Source organism: Rhinoderma darwinii, chromosome 5 (assembly GCF_050947455.1).
Source record: "Rhinoderma darwinii isolate aRhiDar2 chromosome 5, aRhiDar2.hap1, whole genome shotgun sequence".
Classification (NCBI taxonomy): Eukaryota; Metazoa; Chordata; class Amphibia; order Anura; family Rhinodermatidae; genus Rhinoderma; species Rhinoderma darwinii.
The window spans coordinates 110,899,328-110,919,211 of record NC_134691.1 but is presented as its reverse complement, the minus strand read 5'-3'; the positions used below and the strand labels follow the sequence as shown (position 1 = coordinate 110,919,211).

The following is a 19,884-nucleotide window of genomic DNA, read 5'->3' as shown; positions in this document are numbered from 1 at the left end:
ATTGGCCTTCTTCAGCTTGGACAAATGATGCCTTAGAGGAGATGTTATTAACATTTAGGGTATGTTCACACGGCTTATTTACGGACGTAATTCGGGCGTTTTTTGCCTCGATTTACATCCGAAAATGCGGCTCGATAGCGTCGACAAACATCTGCCCATTCATTTGAATGGGTCTTACGATGTTCTGTTCCGACGGTCATTTTTTTTACGCCCCGCTGTCAAAAGGCGGGGTGTAAACAGACGCCCCCGTCAAAGAAGTGCCTGCCACTTCTTCAGACGTAAATGGAGCCATTTTCCATTGACTCCATGGAAAACCAGCTCCATTTACGTCCGTAATGGACGCAGCGAAAAAGCGCCTCAACATGCCATTACGGCTGAAATTACGGAGCTGTTTTCTCCTGAAAACAGCCCCGTAATTTCAGCCGTAACAGACGGTGCCGTGTGAACATACCCTTATAAGTATATGTGTGGTCAATACAGAAAACTAGCACATGATTATTATTTTTAAGGACTTTACAAAGGACAGTCTTTACATGTGGAGGAAAGGTGATTCAGGTATCAATATAGGAAAGGGTCCTTTACAATTAACATAGTCAAACTATGGAATGCCCTACCCCAAGAGGTAGTAATGGCAGCTACTATGTCCGCATTTAAAAAAGGGCAAGATGCTTATTTAAGTTGTAATACATGGCTATGTGTTTTAGTTTGCATCTGTGCTGTATGACACGTGTCATATATAATGATATACGGTTACTGCAATAATATTAAGAAACATTTCTTGGGCTGTTCAAATTTCCAATACACTGTGGTAGTAATAGAGAACAATTTTGCTTTCTTTAGTTAAACATGTAATACTGTTTACAACTTTAACGAGAATGTGTCATCAGAAAATGACCGATCGCTTAAATCAAGTTTTTACGTTAAACATATTTTTTAAGAATGTTTGGTGGTTTTTTTCATTGTCATTATCCATAACAAAAAAAAAAAAAAAATGCAATGTTGCCGTTTTCACTCTGGCCACTAAGCCTCACAATACACTGACACTTCCTGATCTGTAGAGATCACTTCTCTGTAGTCATCTCATTATCATCACCGGCAGGATTACAATGAATGAACGTCTCTATTATAAAGCCGGAGACAGATAATACAGGATCACACTACCAACAATAGGTGATGGTCACATCTCCCCTCCCTGAACACTGACAGCATATCCCTGAATGCTGTTAACAGAATAGAGCACAGCAGCTGCTCAAGAAATATCACTGCCCCTATAATCATGTACAGAAAATAACATAAAACAGTGCAGTCAGAAAATAAAAACAGGTTAGAAAAACAGAATATGTTTTAGTGTCTGGTTTTAATTAGTAGAAAAAAATATAGGTGATACATTCCCTTTTAAATAGTTTTTTTTTTTTACTGGAAATCCAACAATTATTATATATAATAATAATAATAATAATTATAATAATAATAAAATATTTTCCAATAAACTTACCTTACCATTTCTTCTCGATTTCCCCCACTGCTACTCTTTGTGTTCTCCCTGCGTAGTGGCTTGTCTTTCATAGCAAATACATGCCGCGTGACTATGTATATTTTGGTTATTGAAGGTCTACCTATTGCATGTTGCAGGGATTATGTTCCTTTTAGGTAAACCATCTTAACAGTGATTGTTCCTTTTTCTGTCTGAAAGATGACACAGATAATAGAACATGGATACAGTGTGCAAAATTCCACAGTCAGCACCCTGAACAAGAGCCAAGAGCTAATGGGATTTATTGAAAAAATGCAAACGACGGTTAAAGGTAACATATAAACTTCCCTTCTTTTTCTGAGAATAAATATTCTAAATTTCGTGTACAGTAGTTCTCACCTACTCATCCACTACATGTTTGTCTAATACTTGTAGAAGCCTATATACCTAGAAATGTGCTTGTTTTTATTTTTTTACTAATGTCTATTCAAAATGAGCAAATTTGGGGAAAGTAGCTTCTTGAGGATTTCCCTGATGGATGAACGTCCCCATTTTAAGGAGTCTTATTTCCCTTATATAAAACAATGAAGGCTGACATAGGGATCGTTGTTGAAGTATTTGGGCATGGCCAGACATGGCGTATTTCTGCAGACACTGTCCGCATTAATGCCACATATAATCTGCGTTGCAGATTCCGTTACGCCTTTGCCTAAAATGTGAAGTAAAATGCTGCGGATTAGTCGTTGCGGATTCAGGTGAAGACTACATCCTGCTCTCTTTTAAAACATTCCATCTCAGTATGCCTATAGACCTCGAAACACATAGGTCCAGCCAGAATGAAGAAATATCCTGTTCGCAAAACCAATTCGCAACGCAACACACATAACATCTGCGGATTTCATTGCGGAATTTTTCAACTCCATTGAAGTCAATGGAGAAATTCCGCAACCACTCAGCAACAGCCAGTGTATGCTGCGGACACCAAATTCCGCACCTCAGCCTATGGTCCGCAGCGGAATTTTCCGCAACGTCTGCACGAACATAACTAAAAAGGTGTGGAAACCAATGGAGAAAATGTCCGCAGCGGAATTCCACAGCAATTCCGCCACGTCTGGCTGTGCCCTTTCAGTCTCCATTGTCTTACATCCAGAAATAAGGCTCCTCAATAGAAAAATTCACCCGTCAATGAAACACCAATGAAGCAAATTTTCACAGGTTCACTCTGTATGTATATTAATAAATAATTTCTTATTGCCGGGTCTAAAGGGTTTTGTATAACAATTATATATATTTCCTTATATCTTACTTTAAATAGTTAAACGCATACGGATAATTGTAAGGGTATGTTCACACGCAGTGACCAAAAACATCTGAAAATACGGAGCTGTTTTCAGGCAAAAACAGCTCCTGATTTTCAGACTTTTTTGTAGCAACTCGCGTTTTTCGCAGCGTATTTTACGACCGTTTTTGGAGCTGTTTTTCAATGGAGTCAATGAAAAACACCTCCAAAAACGTCCCAATAAGTGACATGTACTTCTTTTTCGCGTGTGTGTTTTTACACGCCGTATTTTGACAGCGACGCGTAAAATTAAGGCTCGTGGGGATAGAACACCATAAAACCCATTGAAAGCAATGGGCAGATGTTTGGAGGCATATTAGGGGCGTTTTTTCAGGCGTAATTCGAGGCGTAAAACGCCCGAATTACGCCTGCAAACACTGCGTGTGAACAAACCCTTAGTCTATAGTACCTATCAGTGGCCCTTCGAATTCTTTGCTAATAAGGGCCTATAGACTCATATTCCTCTTTTGGCACTTATGGGTACTTCTTATTAATGAATAGCTTTTGTGTTAAATAAAATGAAAATACTTCAATAAAACTTTCTTTCATTGTTCTTCGTGCAGTTCTTATAGAAGTAGCAGAAAGTTTGAATGAGACAATAGGCAGTGATATCCCGCTATCTGACAGCTCACTGCGTGATTATCAGGAAGATGTGTCTTCTAAACTTGAATCAATGAGCGCAAATGACTTTAATGATCATTACCAAAATGCTACCAAAAGCCTTAAGTAAGTATTGTTATACACACTATTTTATTATACGGAAAACAGAATAGACGTTTGTTTATTCACATTTAACTCAATCAGGTTAAAAACATAATCTCTGGAAATTGTGAATATAAGCTTCGAGTTTGTGGCTGTGCCTGGTACTTGAGCTCAGCCCTGAATGGGTTAACCTGCAATACTAGAGACATCCACAATCCAATGGATATCGCTGTTCTGGGTACTGCAGTGAAGGGACGACTGCTGCCCCTTTGATCTGCTGATTGGCGTAGTTCCCGGGGCTTAGATCCCCACCAGTTATACATTTATGGACTATCATATGGATAGTCCATTAATGGAAAATTCCCAAGACCCTTCTAAAATGTAATTTGAACCAGGCCTTCATCATTAAACCAAATAGGCTCATTTAAGTTTTATTTGCCCAAACTCTTATTCCCCCAGATTAATCTTTTTCTCACTTTACAGCATCCTTTTAGGATTTACTTGAAATCATTTAATTTTGTATATCATAATAGCAAAAGGATCAGCTCACCCAGTATGGTTCCCCACTATTATCCCATTTCAAGTGCATAGAGTAGACTGGCCGGTGTGTGCATAGGATAGCAAAAAAGCTGATCACTTTTTTTTTTTTGCTATACTTGAAATAATTCGATTTATTTGATGAACAGTTATTTTACCTCAAATAGGGAGTGCGAAGATTTATTGTCCAAAGTTCAGAATGATTATGAGAAGCCACATAAAGACTTGCTGAAGTTGAAGAAGAGTCTTAAAAACACATTAGAACAACACAGCAACGGGTTACTTGCAGCTAAAGACTTCATCCAAGAATCTGCTTTAAACACCAATCACACCAAGCATCTGCTGATTCCCATCCAAAACAACCTCCATGATTTTAATGTAAGTTATTTGTATGTTTTTATTTGTTAACTTGTGATTCCTAATTTAAGAATACATCCGATAAATTGTGTTTCCTACTCCAGGTGAAAAAACTTACTCTGAAGGAAAACAAGAATCGCTCTGTGATGTTAATTGAGGAAGGGCTTGGCTTGGTTGGTGAAGCAGTGATTCTTGCTGAAGACACGATTAATGCAACATCAGTATGTATCACATTATAATCCCTTAAAGATTTAAAAGGGTTGTCCGGTGTTATAAAAATATGGCTGCATTCTTCTAGAACCAGCGCTACACCTGTCCATTGGTTGTTTCTGGTATTGCAGCTCAGCTCCGTCATAGTTAATGGGGCTGAACTGTAATATCACACACAAGCTAAAATTAATTTTTCATATAGTTAAAGCCATGTTTTTGTAATGCAGGTTAAAAATACATTTGAAATTTGTTCGTTTTTATAAAAGAAATTCATATTGTTGGCTGCTTTGTGTAACTAGATTGTTGCAGTGATGAATTATAATGTGGGTGTTCTCTTCAGGTTTTGGAGATGCACCAGGAAGAGTTGATCATGTGGAATACCAAGCTGAGACATCATGTGGATGAACTTGTTATGCAAATGTCCAAGAGAGATGCCCTGGATTTGGTCTATAAAGCTGAAGACCATGCAGCTGGTTTACAGAGCCTTGCTGATTCTCTAAACAGGTACATGTTCTTCTATGAACACTAAGGGCACGTTCAGACGTGGTGGAATTTTTCCGCTGCAAATGTTGGTGCTGATTTGGGGCAATTAAGCAATGAATCTGCACCAACATTTGCATATTTTCAGATGTTGCAGAAAACAGAGCGGACTTGCCACAGATTTCAGTTTTGGAATTGCAAAGGCTGAAATACGCAGTGAAATTCCGCTTCTTCTCCGCAACAGACAGTGCATGCTGCGGTCTGAAAATTCCGCACCGCAGCCTATGGTCCGCAGCAGAGTTTTCCGCAATGTCTGCACGAAGATAACTAAAAAGGTGTGGAAACCAATGGGCAAACTGTCTGCAAAGGATTTTCATTGCGGACTGTCCGCTGCTGAATTCCACAGCAATTGTTCGACACCATGATGTAAAGAACATCTAGAAAGATTTTCAGAGAAATGTCTTTAGGAACTTATGGGTAAAAATAAGGTTCCAGTTGATGCATGCAGAGGAGTAATGTCATCATGTGTAATTTACAAAAATAAATCTTGGTACGATATATAATATTGGCAAACAGCATTGTTCTTGGTTTTGTACATGTAGAACAAAAGCTAAAAAGAATTTATAAAAAACTTAAATGAAGGGGAAAACAGAAAGCATTTAGAAATTGTCAGTTTTGTCTTTTTATTGCGAATTTCATGACCGGTTCACATTAAGGTATACAAAAGCCAACCTCTCTTAATAAATAACGGTGAGGTAGAAAATAATAAAAATAAATATTAGAAAAATAAAATATTAGAACATTTTTAAATGCTGCAGTGTGCCTTGTTAAAAACACGAGGTTTTGCCTATTAGTGTCTACTGTATATTATTAAGGTAGGTGTTTGCTTTAGGTTTAGTGGCCTATTTGTTATATATTTCATAGTACATGAACATCAACATATTCTCCACATTTTACTCCACTGTTGTATTGTGTTTTTCTGTATCTACTTTCTAAATTGTTGCATTTTTGCATGTTGATACACTAGGTTTCTAATTCTTTAGTGTGCATAGTCCTCATATTTAAGTCAAATCTGTATGTTTCAGTTCTCTTTCAGATGTGAGAAATAATTCATTGAATGCCACAAATGCTATACTAGCACATACAGGTATCAAAAGTATGATTGAGCAGGCTGAGGCTGTGGTTGAGCAGGCTAACGGCACGATCACTGAGACTCTGTCCATGGTAAGTACCATGTCAGATTTATGAAGTATACACATGCAACAAACAAGAATTCTAAAATAATCTGAAAGCCTGTTAAGCTTAAAATATATGTACGGTTAAAGGGAACCTGTAACATCGAGCATGCTGTCTAATCTGTAGGTATTATGTTATAGAGCAGAAGGAGCTGAGCAGATTGTTGTATATTTTTTGTGGGAAAAGACTCAGATAACCTGTAATTTATTCATTTAAATCCCTGCTCACTGTGGGCTAAAGAGTCCAGTGGGCGGTCTCATCCACTGATTGACATTCTTCCCTGTTTGAATGTAAAAATAGAAAAAGCTGTCAATCACTGAATAGGACCGCCCACTGGACTCTTTGAAGGGGTGGAGGAATTTAAATGAATACATTTCAGGTTATACTGAATCTATTTCCACAAAACTATATATTAATCTCTTCTGCTCCTCATGCTAACATGTTACCCCCAGATGGAACAGCATGTTTGATGTGACCAGATCTCACCTATATGTATGATCGATATCTTGGGCTGTTTTATTCAAACCATTTGCATATGTCATATTAGAGCATGCTTTGCTGTTAAAGGCGGTACTACACCCAGGACCTTCCTTTTGTAGCTAAAGCGGAGTGTATGACTGTACACTGTGAAAAACCACTGTCTTTTATTGGAAACAACGGATGCCCATTTATTTCTGTGGTCTCCTTGTAATGCTTTCTATCCCCTATTAGAAGTATCTACGATGCATTTCTCCCAGTGATATCGACTGATTACAGGAGATTAGTCCAATCTATACCCAACTCTCCGGGGCAGTTAACCTTCATAGCACAGCCAAAATGATTCATTGGCACATATGTTTGTATTAAAATGATCTACGTACCCAATTAATCCAGCATCTATGGGAACTGGAAAGCTCAAGATTATGAGACATTGAGAAGATCATGAAATTAGGTTTCAGGATAGAGTCATGTAACATGTAGATTATTGTAGATAATTGTGGATTATAGGGCAGATCTAAAAAGAAAAGGTTTCTCTCTTGTTTATTTTGAGCTGAAAGTACTGTATGTTCCGGGACAAGAAAGGTGACTTATCATATTACAAAATTCAGGAGGCTTCCATTTTTCTTATGATAGACACACACATTATATGGAGGTAATTAAACCTGCATTTTAGATAAGTGTTTGTATCCATTCTTTCCTTTCAATTCTAGTCAGCAGGAAGGTAATTCATCTTTTACAGGGAGAACAACAACATGAATATATCGCATTCTGTTGTTCATAATTTCATTTTCCATGAAAAGCATATTTTGCTGAGCATTTCACACATATTCAATATTTGTTTGTTCTTTCTTTATGGAGCTTTTTCTTAAAAGAACATTTAGCAGCAAGCAGTTAAGCATCCCTTTTATGGTTAAAAAGATACCATACACTCAAAATTGTTTGATCCCAAAAATAACTACAGATGTGTCCAACCTTACCTTTGCTTAAATTTGGTTAAGCACTCCAATGTCTCATGAAATAAATTCAATACAATATCGTATTATGCAAAACCCTTGACAGGCTGCAACTCACATCACAACCAGTGGGTGGCCACCTTTAGACATATAGCATAGTCATCTTGTGACAGGGTATCGTGGAATCATTATTTTTTTCAAAGCTGGCTATCTCGCGCCACACATCTCAGGATATATTGAGATATGAAGAAAGGTAAGGAAGGACACCAGTGCATGGGGCAAGACATGACACTGCTCTATACAAATGATGAGCATATGATGACGGAGGAGAAATTAGCAGGGAAAGTCCTAAGACCGCCTCTTCCCTTAGGAGCCTTATATTCTAGGATTTTTTTGGGTGGGCACTTGAGATAGGCACAAAAAATTTATTTTCATTTTTTTTCACCCAATGTTTCACTTTTTCTACTTGCTAATAGAAACTTTTAGCAACTATCAATTGCCCCTTTAATAAGCAGGACTGATCGGGTAATAAGGTTTTAGGGCTTTTGGGAAATTGTAATTCTCTGCTGTTATTTTTCGGGAATCCACCAGAAAGCTTATTTCTGCTCACAGTAAACTTAATTACAATAGCAATAAAAATATATATATATATAAAAAAAAGAGAAGTAAATATACATATAAGGTGGGCACACCAGAAAAAAATTAAGACGGCGAGTTCTACTCATTTGCACCAATTATAACATATTAAAAAAAAGAAGACAATGAACAACAAGTAATAGTGCAAATCTAAGTACAGATTACAAATATAACCCAAAATTATTTTTTTTAAATCTGCACACAGAGAAAGAACACCGACAAAATGATGACCCATGATACAATCAGGTCAATATTGTGTATTATTAGTCTATGTAATTATATTATTTTGGCTCTGTAACTACAGTGGTGATCATATCATGGATCGCTGTTTTGTTGTTGTTTCCTCTATTTTGAGCAGATTTAAAAAAAAAAAAAAATTGTGGTTGCAATAAAGGGTTTACATTTGTAATCTCTATTTGGATACACAATATTATTTCTTGTTTACTGCCCTTCTCTCTTTTCTTTCTTTCTTCAATACACACTTTTTCTGGCAGCCATAATATGGCTACGTACGGGAGCTGTATATTTAATGCCAAGGGCAGGTTAGGATGCTATCATGGCAGAGTAGGGAACCTTTCTTAAAGTAGGTAAGTTATTAAACATTTATTATCTTAAATGGGTTATTTTACTAAGACAACCCCTTTCCATAGACCCTATTATAGTATATAGACATCATAAAGGGGGTCTCCTGACTGGTATCCCGCTGTATTAGCCTTAGTACAGAGGCATTATAAATAATGGCTCTTGCTCTGAGGGGACATTTTTCATCTATTCTTTGCATGGAGGACCCAGTGATGGGACACTATGGGGGGAATGATCATATAGTAGTCGCTTGCCTTGGATTTACAGTACCAGCTAAATGTTAGACCCAATTTGACTATTGAAACTACAGGGGAAGTGGCCATTGAACAAATTGAAAACTTCATTAAAAAAAAGATTTTCAAGAATTTAACATGATTTTGTGACAAATGTAAATAAGTCTGATAAAACTACCTACAGTTAGAAAATACCTCTTTATAATTAAGGAATATTCCTGCCCATGAGTACCATTACACAATTTCTCTCAACTTGTAGAGGAGAAATACAGCAGTAAAAGGGCCAGTTCACACAGTTTTTTTACGTGTTTTTTTACGCGGAAACTGCGTCAGAAAACGCCAAAAAACGCTCGAAAATGCCTCCCATTGATTTTAATGGGAGGCAGAGGTGTTTTTTCCCTTGAGCTGAAAAACCGTCTCACGGGAAAAATAAGCGACATGCCCTATCTTTGGGAGTTTGCGTCTCTGACCTCCCATTGACATCAATTGGAGGCAGAGAAAGCGTAATTTGCGGAATTTTTTATGCCCGCCGCGCTCAATGGCCAATTTGCCTCAAAATTTGCAAAAAACTCTGTGTGAACATAGCCAAAAGTGTAATAAGCTGATTTCTAGCGCAATGTTCTTTTCAGCATCAGTCATGTTACTTGTGATTCCTATGCAATGCTAATTCATGACTAAATAGGACATTTTACTTTCCAAAGGTTTCTGGACCGGAGGGATCCTTAGGTTCTTTATCTGAGAATTTCATAAATTTCAGCTCCAAACTTCTAGATGAATCCAAAAATTTAAGTCGAAACACACAAGGTATTTTTTTGTATTATTATTGTCCAACGAAAAATAGAATCTTGCAGTTGTTTGCACATCATAGTAGAGGGTTGGGTTGGCCTAGGTCCATATGTTGATGCACATTTTTTTGCACTACACTCTTTAAAGGACAAATTATATTTCTTTGGGATTTTCCACATGACAATTAGAAGTTTCTCAATCTGACGTTTTTGATCTGTAGTTACTATCAAAGTGGCGGTTCATAGTCACACCGCAAATCTCAGTGGAAGAACGTTTTTCTTTAAATGTATTTTGCCTAATAAATGTACAATACACTGTCAGTATATTGTAGAAGAAATGGAGACTTTTACGTTTAACACATTTAAGACTTTGTTGTAAAGGTCATCTCTGAGGATAAGCTTGGACCCCCAATGATCAGGTGTAGGCTGTAGGTGTAGGAATCTGCCAATGTTCAATTCCCCTGCATGACCACTGCAGGAGAAAAGAAGTGGCACACAGTTCCCATTGAAATCATTGTGCTGTGTGTGTAAAGTATAGACATGCCGGATCGTCCAGAGCAAGAGACTTCTTATAACCTCTCTCCGCTCTGGCTTATAAATGAGAGTCTTATGCAAGGAACTCCTGTCTAGTAACTCCGATTCCCTGATAATGTTTTTGAAAATGTTTTTTTTGTAATTTTTTTTTTTTAAACCCAACAAACCGTTTAAGTCTGAGCTTCGTGCTATATTGGACATTACTGTCCATCGCTGTATTTTTAGTAAGTCATTGAAACAATATTGCATACTTCTCTAGATTCAATTGTCTGATGTCAGCTGAAGCTATGATTTGATATGTTGCTGTGCGTCTACAGCATTTTACTTCTAAATGATAATATAGCTATTGAGCCATGTTCTTTGTTTGGTGGTTTTCAATCTTTTTGCAGGGAAGATTCTAAAGGCAAGCATTATGTGTTTTTTCTTGCAGGCCTCGTCTCTCACTTAAAAGGATTGAAGACAAAAGTGGATAATATACAAAAGCGTACGCATGCATTTACCGGACAGATAAACGAGCAGCTGCGAGCTCTGAGAACCCTACCAAATAGTGAGTAACATATCATTTATCCTTTAACTTGTAGCTCTGTGATAAAACCGTAATAGAAGGGAAAGTCTCCATGGACTGTAAACGAAGAAGAGAACATATCTCTATTTATAACTTGAAATGGACTTTTATCCATGAGAGCTGTGCAGATGCGGAATCACTGTGATACTTTCTTGGTAAAACCATTCATAAGGGTACAGAACGTGACTAATAGCATTTCCAAAGAAAAGAAATATACTCACTCACCTCTGTAGTTAGAAAGCTTCGTTTAGTCAGGTGAATACAGGAAAGTAGGGCAGTGCCCAAAATGTACTTTTGTCTATAATCATTTTCTAAATATTTTTTTTTCAATTCTGAATTTCATGCCCAATTTACCATAGAATTGAGGTTCTTCTTCCCTGGGAGATGTTTTCTCCTGTGTACTTTACCGCTACTTGCTGAAGTTGGCCAAGGATGTAATCAAAATCCTTAACAATCCTACCAATTTTCAGATCACTATTGACGATCATTTCGTGCATTAACGATAAAAATGATCTCTACTGAGCAATCGGTCGTTACATGATCTTTACTGCTTTAAAATGTTTCTCAGTCTGTAGAGCGAAATGCGGCAATCGTGTATAGTTTATTATCACCTGAAAAAGTGCATACAAGCAATAGACATGAACAATATTTACCATGATACGAAATATTGTTTCGTAGAAATATTTTGTCACGTGTGGCCCTTTCCCAGTCAATGTTTTAATTTAAAAAAATTTAAGATTTGTCAGATCATTGCTACATAATTACACCTATTGGCAGCTTTAGTCATTGTTTGTGCTGCCAAGAAAAATGGGGGTGACAATATTGAATTCTGATGCCTACTCATACAGGAACATTACAGTGTTGTAAAAGGTTGTGTTACTGACAAAGGATATGTACATAGTTACAATATTTAAAGCAGTTAGCACGTGTTATCTGGAAATGTAATGTTGAGAAAGTTAAAATATGAAATCATCAGTTAAGTAACCAATGAAAAGATCAACAGTAATTACAATGCCATGAAAACTGTCACCCTGTACATCCTTATGTGGATATAAGATAATTTAATGTTTATTAGACTTTTATTATGGCTGCATTATTTCTTTTCAAATTGTTTTTTTATGTTACAACCCAAAGCTGACGTCATAGATTTGCTAGAACAAAGTAACAAACTGGATTATGATTCCAATAAGAGATATCAGAAATGGAGCAAAACTTTATTTTTTGGGAGGGAAGTGGTAAGAGTATGGTATGGTCTTGTAAAGTTAGAGCGGATGGTGGTGCGTACAACTGGGGGCTGGTGAATGAGTAGTTGATATACTCAACTCTAGGTAGAAGGAACGTTCCGTGTCTTTTATTTAGAATTAATTAAAGCCTTAAAATATAGTCCTGGGTAAACAAATTGTTTGAAAATGATGGAGAAACCTTGACTTCCAGTGGGAGGTCTCTTTGAATCTATATATTTGGTCTAGCACTGGAATTATTTATAATGTAGCAATTATAATGTCATGACAACTCCCACCCCTCAGATCTGAATATAAAAAAGGCTTAATGTACACATTCAAACAGTGTTATTCTTAATGCAGATAGATTTAAACAATACCTTTTGTTTCTTTTATTCATTAGACACAAGCGCTAAACTCCAGGATGCCAAGGACCTGGCTCTGTCTGCCAATGCCTCTGCAGCCGGCACTCTAAGCCACATCATGAACTTCAGCCAGAAGCTGACAAATGCCACATCAACATTGTCAAGGGTTAATGACACATTGCAGAAAACAAATGAACTTCTTATTCACTCTTCAAAAACTGGTATGGAGTTCCTTATGTTACACATGCAAATAATGGGATTGTTTATATTTAATATAAATATATTTTATAGTTTCGTATAGTTTCTATATAGTTTAGTATAATTCGCACATTAACAATAAAGGATTTCGAGCTTTACCGTGTTATTGGTGCTCAGAATTACAACTTTGTTTCTCTGATAGTTTTTATCCTAAGAATCTGACTTTTTGGGAAGTATCTAGCAGATTTCCAGGGATACTTTATTTAACTTACACGTTTAAATTCCCAAACAGGCTTTATTTGTTGTTCGTATTTTGGAATATCTAGTACTCCCTAATACTTTACTAATGGACATTATAGTGAATATTTAAGAAAATAGCATTTCCCCAAAGTCTTTGACTTGTCCTCTTCTAAATGTTCTGCTTGGTTATTATTTGTACATATTTCTGGAAAAGCTGGATGAGAACTATTCTTCTCCCTATTATTCACTGAGTTATTTTATATTCACTATGCAATGTAATTAATACAATTATTTCTTATTAATGCAATGATATGTATATTCTATTTTATAGCTGTAACCGCAGAGAGCAGAATAAAGGAAGTGGAGATGCAAGCTAATATTTTACTGGCTAGATTAAAACCTTTTAAATTGCTTGAGGAAAACCTGAGCCGGAATCTGTCTGAAATAAAAGAGCTGATAAATCAGGCAAGGAGACAAGCGGCATCGGTAAGTGAGGTGGATCCAGGCCATTACTTTACTATTAACACAGCTATTATTCAGCATTTACAATAACTGTAAGATGGAACAAATGAGGCATTTTATGTGGTATTATTCCCCTAGGTATCACAACACTTTACATAATTTAGCCAAGATATTGAGTAAGAATATATATTTTATTCTCAAAAAAATAAAACGTGGCTGCTTCCATCCACAAACAGTAGAGCTGACCTGCAATACCAGACACAGACAAAGGACAAGAGTGACACTGTTTCTGGAGGTTAGCAGTTTTTTTAATCTTATACAATCCTTTTAATATATAATATTATAATATTAAAGGGTAACTAAACTTTCAAAAAAACTTCTCACATGTCATTGTGACATGTCAGAAGCTTTGATCAGTGGGGGTCTGAGCACTGAGACCCCACCGATCGCTAAAACGAAGCGGCCGAAAATCCAATAAATTGGTGTATGCTCAAATAGACTTTCTATTGAGCCCGTACACCAATTGCTCGGCTTTACGAGAAAAGTCGACCAGAAACTATTGGGCTCAGTGCTCTGACCCTCACCGACATGTCACTGTAAATATCTGCCTCCTCCAGTATATTATGTATAATTGTATCTATTATCAGTGTAATGACAGGACGGTCCCTCCAATCAGCTGGAGGAAATAAATTCACAGATGACAGCACCCAACTCATGACATAAATATTATGGGGAAATGTATTAAGTTTGGCGTTTCATACACCAGTCTTAATATAAAACATGCTAGAATAAGATACACCTAATTTAAAGAAGCACACACCTCCTAATAAATTAGGCGCATCTCTGGCCCTCCATGTGCCAGAAAGGGAAATCTTAGCCAGCTTTTGGTGTAAATGATTGTAAATGTGGTGGCCCTGTCCCCTCTGGCTAAGCTCCACCCATTTTCATTAAAGGTGCCATGAGTGGCAAATTGCGACTTTTGATGCATCGAGACCTGTCTATTCCAGAACACTGGTGTAGAAAAGTTAATAAATTACTCCCTATATATTAGATCTGTATGTATACCACAGTGATACTGTGGAACTAAATATATATTTTTCCCTTGCATGTGTGTTATCAGCTTCCGACATGTTTTTCAGATTAAAGTAGCCGTTTCAGCAGACAGAGATTGTGTCCGCTCTTACCATCCTGAAATCCGTTCTACAAACTTCAACACTCTTACACTGAATGTCAAAACCAGTGAACCAGATAATCTTCTCTTTTATTTGGGTAGTAATACTAAGGTGAGCCTATTATGAAATATTCTTTACTCAAAAATATATATTACAACTCAGTACTTTTTTTTTGCATTTTAAGGGAGGATTAAGATAAACTTTTCATGCTTCCTGTTATGCTGGATAATAAAACACTTAGCCAAAGCTTATTGTCTGTAGCTCTGTTGATTTTATAGTTATAGTCATGTGGCCCTGTTTTCCCTTGATGTCGACACTATACAATGGTTTCATTGATCTAATATGTCTCCTGTCTTTATATTCTATAAACACATGAAGTGACTGCACATTTTAAGTCTATAAGAAATATGGAAGTATGGTACAGCTGCTGACTTGATAGGGTTTAGGAATAGGTTTACTTTTAATCTTTTTCTTTAAGCAAATATATGAAAATGTAAAATGCTGAATATAGTTGGATCTTGACTCAATCTGAGATGAGAGTTGCAGCGTCAACAGCTGATCTGGCTTGATGGCCCCTTGGACTAGCTTAGTGTTTTCCAGGAGAACCATTTGCAGCTAGTTCTTAGGCAAAGCAAAGTAGGAGATGTTGGTGGATATCTACTGACGTTAACTAGTCAATTAACCATTTGTATAGCCTTTATTACCGGCTCTCGTATTTAGCCTCATACTTCACTTTTGTAGTGGTGTTCCTAAGAGCCTTGTTTTCTATGACGTTCTACTGTATGCTGCATTCTCATATTCACTAAGCCTAAGAATAATATTTTTGGATAATAATTTTAAATAATTTCCATAATGTTCATATATATTCATATCATTCCATTTTTGTTGTTGCTGGATAGGCTGATTTCATGGCAGTTGAAATGCGAAAAGGGAAAGTTTCTTTCCTCTGGGACTTGGGCACTGGAGCAACAAGAATTGAAGATTCTGATATCCAAATAAACAACAACAAATGGCATAAAATCCATGCAACAAGGTAAATGTTATTCTCTTTATTTTATCATTACACATTTTATACATGTTAATACTTATAGTCTTAAAGGTATTGTCGAGTTTAGAAAAGCCATTTTCAAATATTCTTTTAGGGCACTCTAAATGGTGAACGGTTAGAAAGAGCATAAGTTTATTTGGAGGACCCGGCACTTACACAGACAATCAGATTTCACTAAGCAACATGCAATGCTTTATTTCCCCTGTGGTGGCACTGCAGGAGAATTGAACACTTCCTACAAGGTTCCCCAGCAGATTACAGTTTATCGCTATCCCAGCAGTGGAATATTCTGTGATCACCTCCATTTTCAGAGGACCCTTTTTTTTTTTTAAATTGTCAAAAGCGGAAAACGCTTTAGAATGGGTTTCTCTTTATTTCTTTTAGATATTTTTGTGATTTGATGTAGAAACAAACCAAAAACTTTTGTTATATCAAAAAGTTCACTTACGACCATTCATTTATACATCAGGTTTGGTAGATCAGGAACCCTGAGTGTGGAAGAAGTCATCTCATCTCAGAAAACTTCACCTAAAACGTTGTCTTCTCCAGGAACGTCAGCCATTCTCCATGTAGATAATTCCACTCTAATGTTTGTTGGGGGAATAGGAAGCAGGATACAGGTATGTTAAATTACTTAAAGAATTTAAGTTTTAGTTTAACTGTGAGAATTATTGGCAGAATCTGCAGTTTGGTCTTCATTATCAATACACTACACTGAGGAGAGCCAGCAAGGTCTGACTCTGAATACCTTTACCTCACTGGGACAAGAGAAGTCATTTCATTGCCTCCACTCACAAATACCACACTTCAACAGGGTTGAAAAGTCACAAATTAAGGGAGTATTCACAGGAACATGGGGAAACTCGGATGTGAAAAACATCAGTTTTTCACATACGAGTTTCACCCGTGCGTGACCCGTTTTCACGGATACCCATAGACACGAGTCATTGGAGGGATCCGTGAAAACGGAAGAAAACAGGACATGTGTAGGTCTACCCTTAAGGGGTGGAAATTCAGCTGACACAAAGCTCTTTAGTTTGAGCACCTAACATGTTCACATTTTCCAATATAAAATTCTGCTGCATTTAGCTGCTACAAAGTAGTGGGTGGTGGGATGAGGCGGAGGTGCTGAGACTCTATTGTTGCAGAAATCAATTAAAACTGCTGCATTCTTACTATTATTATTGTATCTGTTTCTTTTCTAGAAATCACCAACAGTTCAAACAACAGAGTTTCGTGGTTGCATGGGTGAAGCGTTCCTGAATGGAAAGTCTATTGGCTTATGGAATTATATCCAGAGACAGGGCAAGTGTGCTGGATGCTATGGAAGGTATTAAAAATGTGAAACAGATATTTCTGTCTGCTCTACTTTCCTACATTGACTAATGAATTATGCTCTTTGAGGTACATTCCTAAGGGGTCAGCAACCTTCGGCACTGCAGCTGTTGGGAAACTACAACTCCCAGCATGCCTTGACAGCCAAAGGCTTTATTATTCCTACCAAAAGCTGTCAGGGCATGCTGGTAATTGTAGTTTCACAACAGCTGGAGTGCCGAAAGTTGCTGACCCCTGGAGAAGACACTTTTAGCATAGCTGGGGAGCACAGGGCATGCTGGGGCTTCGAGGGCAGGGTTACTAAACCGGAACTATAGCATTGGAGACAAACCTAAATGTAGTTGATTCCCTTCTTGGTGGTCAGTTTGGATTTTTCTGTAGATGGCTGCACTGGAGCTCTGTGATACAGTTCTTGGCAGCCTGTTCCTTTCAGTTATTCTTTAAAAAAGCTCATTACAATCCTGTGACATTCTGTAAAAGTAGAATATAACGTTAACCAGTTAAAAACACAAATTGCATTTTTCCTATGAAATGAGTATTAAAATGTTTCGCAAATACTTAAGCAACTAAGATTTATTTATTAATAAATAGGCATTTTATTTGTGCATTCATCAACTCCCTTTATTTTCTTTGTAGTTTATAGCTTTATTTATCTGTGTGAGACCACTGAGGCTTCTAGTTCTGTGCATTTTTCAGTAACTGCTATGTTAAATTTAGGAAAAACATTTCCCCTACAGCATACTAACTGTAAAAAGATAAAAACAAATAAAGTATCCAGGAAATGTCTGTCTTAGCAGTGCTGCCCTTGCCTAATGTTCCTTCATTTTCTCCAGGAACCACTGAAGTATTGCATAGATAAATGCCCTTTTGCCTTTATCCTTGAGAATTGTTAGGCTGGGTTCACACGATCACATTAACGTCCGTAATGGACGGACGTATTTCGGCTGGAAGTCCCGGACCGAACACACTGCAGGGAGCCGGGCTCCTAGCATCATAGTTATGTACGACGCTAGGAGTCCCTGCCTCTCTGCAGGACAACTGTCCCGTACTGTAATCATGTTCTCAGTACGGGACAGTAGTTCCACGGAGAGGCAGGGACTCCTAGCATCGTACATAAGTATGATGCTAGGAGCCCGGCTCCCTGCACTGAGTTCGGTCCGGGACTTCCGGCCGAAATACGTCCGTCGATTACGGACGTTAATATGCTTGTGTGAATCCAGCCTTAGACTTCCTTTATTACAGTGTTATAAACGCAGCATCTTGCAGAAGACTGGTCTTATATGGCCATAAGATGTCTCATTATAAAAATCGCATTACACGCGCCGTACAGCATGGATCCTTAATACGGCAGTGTGCATGAGCCCTTAAAGTGAAGCACACCCTTTTATCATCATGCTGTTAGTGGTTGGAGCTCTGTGTTTTTTTTTAAACAGAGCTCCAAATCCCCTGCATAGACAGCATGCAAGCTTATTTTATACTGTTTTATTACTAAATTAGATTTATTACAGTGTGCAGTTAGCTTTTAAGCTCCCTCTAGTGGTTGTTACAGGTAGCAAGCATGTTATGTTTTAAACTTATGTCCATATGCAGGGGATTTGGAGCTCTTTAGCATAAAAACCAAACACAAACCTCTATAAAGATAGATTAAGAAATTAGTCAAGACAGATTTGGATACCTATTTAGATAAGAAAAAAAGAATGGTATTCAAAGGTGGACATCCACGTTAAGGAAGACTGAGCAGTGCAAGAAATGAAAACTAAAGTCTGATTGGTTGCTATAGGCAACACTGGTAGTTTTTTTTGGTTTGAAACTTTTCATACATTAGTCCCTCTGCATTCCTATTGTTGTTAAAGTTGCTCGACATCGGATTCTACATGCCAAATTCGACCTCTAGTCCAGAATCTAACGGAATGTAGAATTCCCCTTAAGGAACACACAAGAATGTAGAAATTAAGTCCCTGGGACAAAAGCATCCACCTATTTGTACAGTGCAGAAACATTGCTATATACAGAGGGTCATAGTGGAGGATTTTGGAAACAAATGTCTCTGGAGTCTGTACTATTTTAATGCATTTAATGAAAGGGAAGATGTAATATTTGACTTTCATGGCTATGTTTGATAATGTCCCAGTTTATATAATCATTCACGCAGCATCATAAAATAACCGTCATAAATTTCCTGGCAAAATCTGCATATAATCTAGCCATCTACCTGGTTTTTTATGTTCGGATTCTCTGCCAGAGTACTGTATATAGCGGATATTCAAGGACATGTGCTGCAGTTACCAGATTGGACCAGCAGAGGGTGCTATATAACAACATACTGGATTAAGAAGCAAAATTGTAATATTATATCACTGATTGTAATCACCGCACGATACAATTTAGTTCATTTTCATGGTATATTATAATAAATATAGATTTATAGGCTCCAACATTTAAAATAATTTTCCATTCACACCTTACAGCTCTGCCGATGCATTTAAATGTATCAAAGAAATTGTTAATCATGAATGGCAACTGAATATGTGTAATAACTGTATTTTGCATATTGAATTGTGTGTGTATATATATATATATATATATATATATATATATATATATATATAATGTATAGTACTGTGTAAGTTCTTGGCAGTTGTGGAAAAATGCTGCAAAGTAAGAATGCTTTCAAAAATAGAAGTGTTAATAGTTTTGTTTTTTTTATCAATTAACAAAAAGCCAAGTGAATGAAAAGACAA

The 19,884-nt window shown here is 37.0% G+C and overlaps 1 protein-coding gene across 2 annotated transcripts in view; it reads left to right on the top strand.

Annotated features, from left to right (window-relative positions):
• Positions 1-19,884, top strand: part of LAMA1 (laminin subunit alpha 1) — a 166,915-nt gene that overhangs the window by 116,062 nt on the left and 30,969 nt on the right. For both annotated transcript variants that reach the window (XM_075826407.1, XM_075826408.1), the window contains exons 35-48: positions 1,694-1,805; positions 3,377-3,539; positions 4,220-4,430; positions 4,514-4,630; positions 4,960-5,123; positions 6,185-6,323; positions 9,921-10,023; positions 10,969-11,085; positions 12,727-12,909; positions 13,458-13,612; positions 14,728-14,871; positions 15,660-15,793; positions 16,278-16,428; positions 17,014-17,138. In XM_075826407.1, coding sequence (XP_075682522.1) covers positions 1,694-1,805; positions 3,377-3,539; positions 4,220-4,430; positions 4,514-4,630; positions 4,960-5,123; positions 6,185-6,323; positions 9,921-10,023; positions 10,969-11,085; positions 12,727-12,909; positions 13,458-13,612; positions 14,728-14,871; positions 15,660-15,793; positions 16,278-16,428; positions 17,014-17,138 — 2,018 coding nt within the window. The remainder of the gene's footprint in view (positions 1-1,693; positions 1,806-3,376; positions 3,540-4,219; positions 4,431-4,513; positions 4,631-4,959; positions 5,124-6,184; positions 6,324-9,920; positions 10,024-10,968; positions 11,086-12,726; positions 12,910-13,457; positions 13,613-14,727; positions 14,872-15,659; positions 15,794-16,277; positions 16,429-17,013; positions 17,139-19,884) is intronic.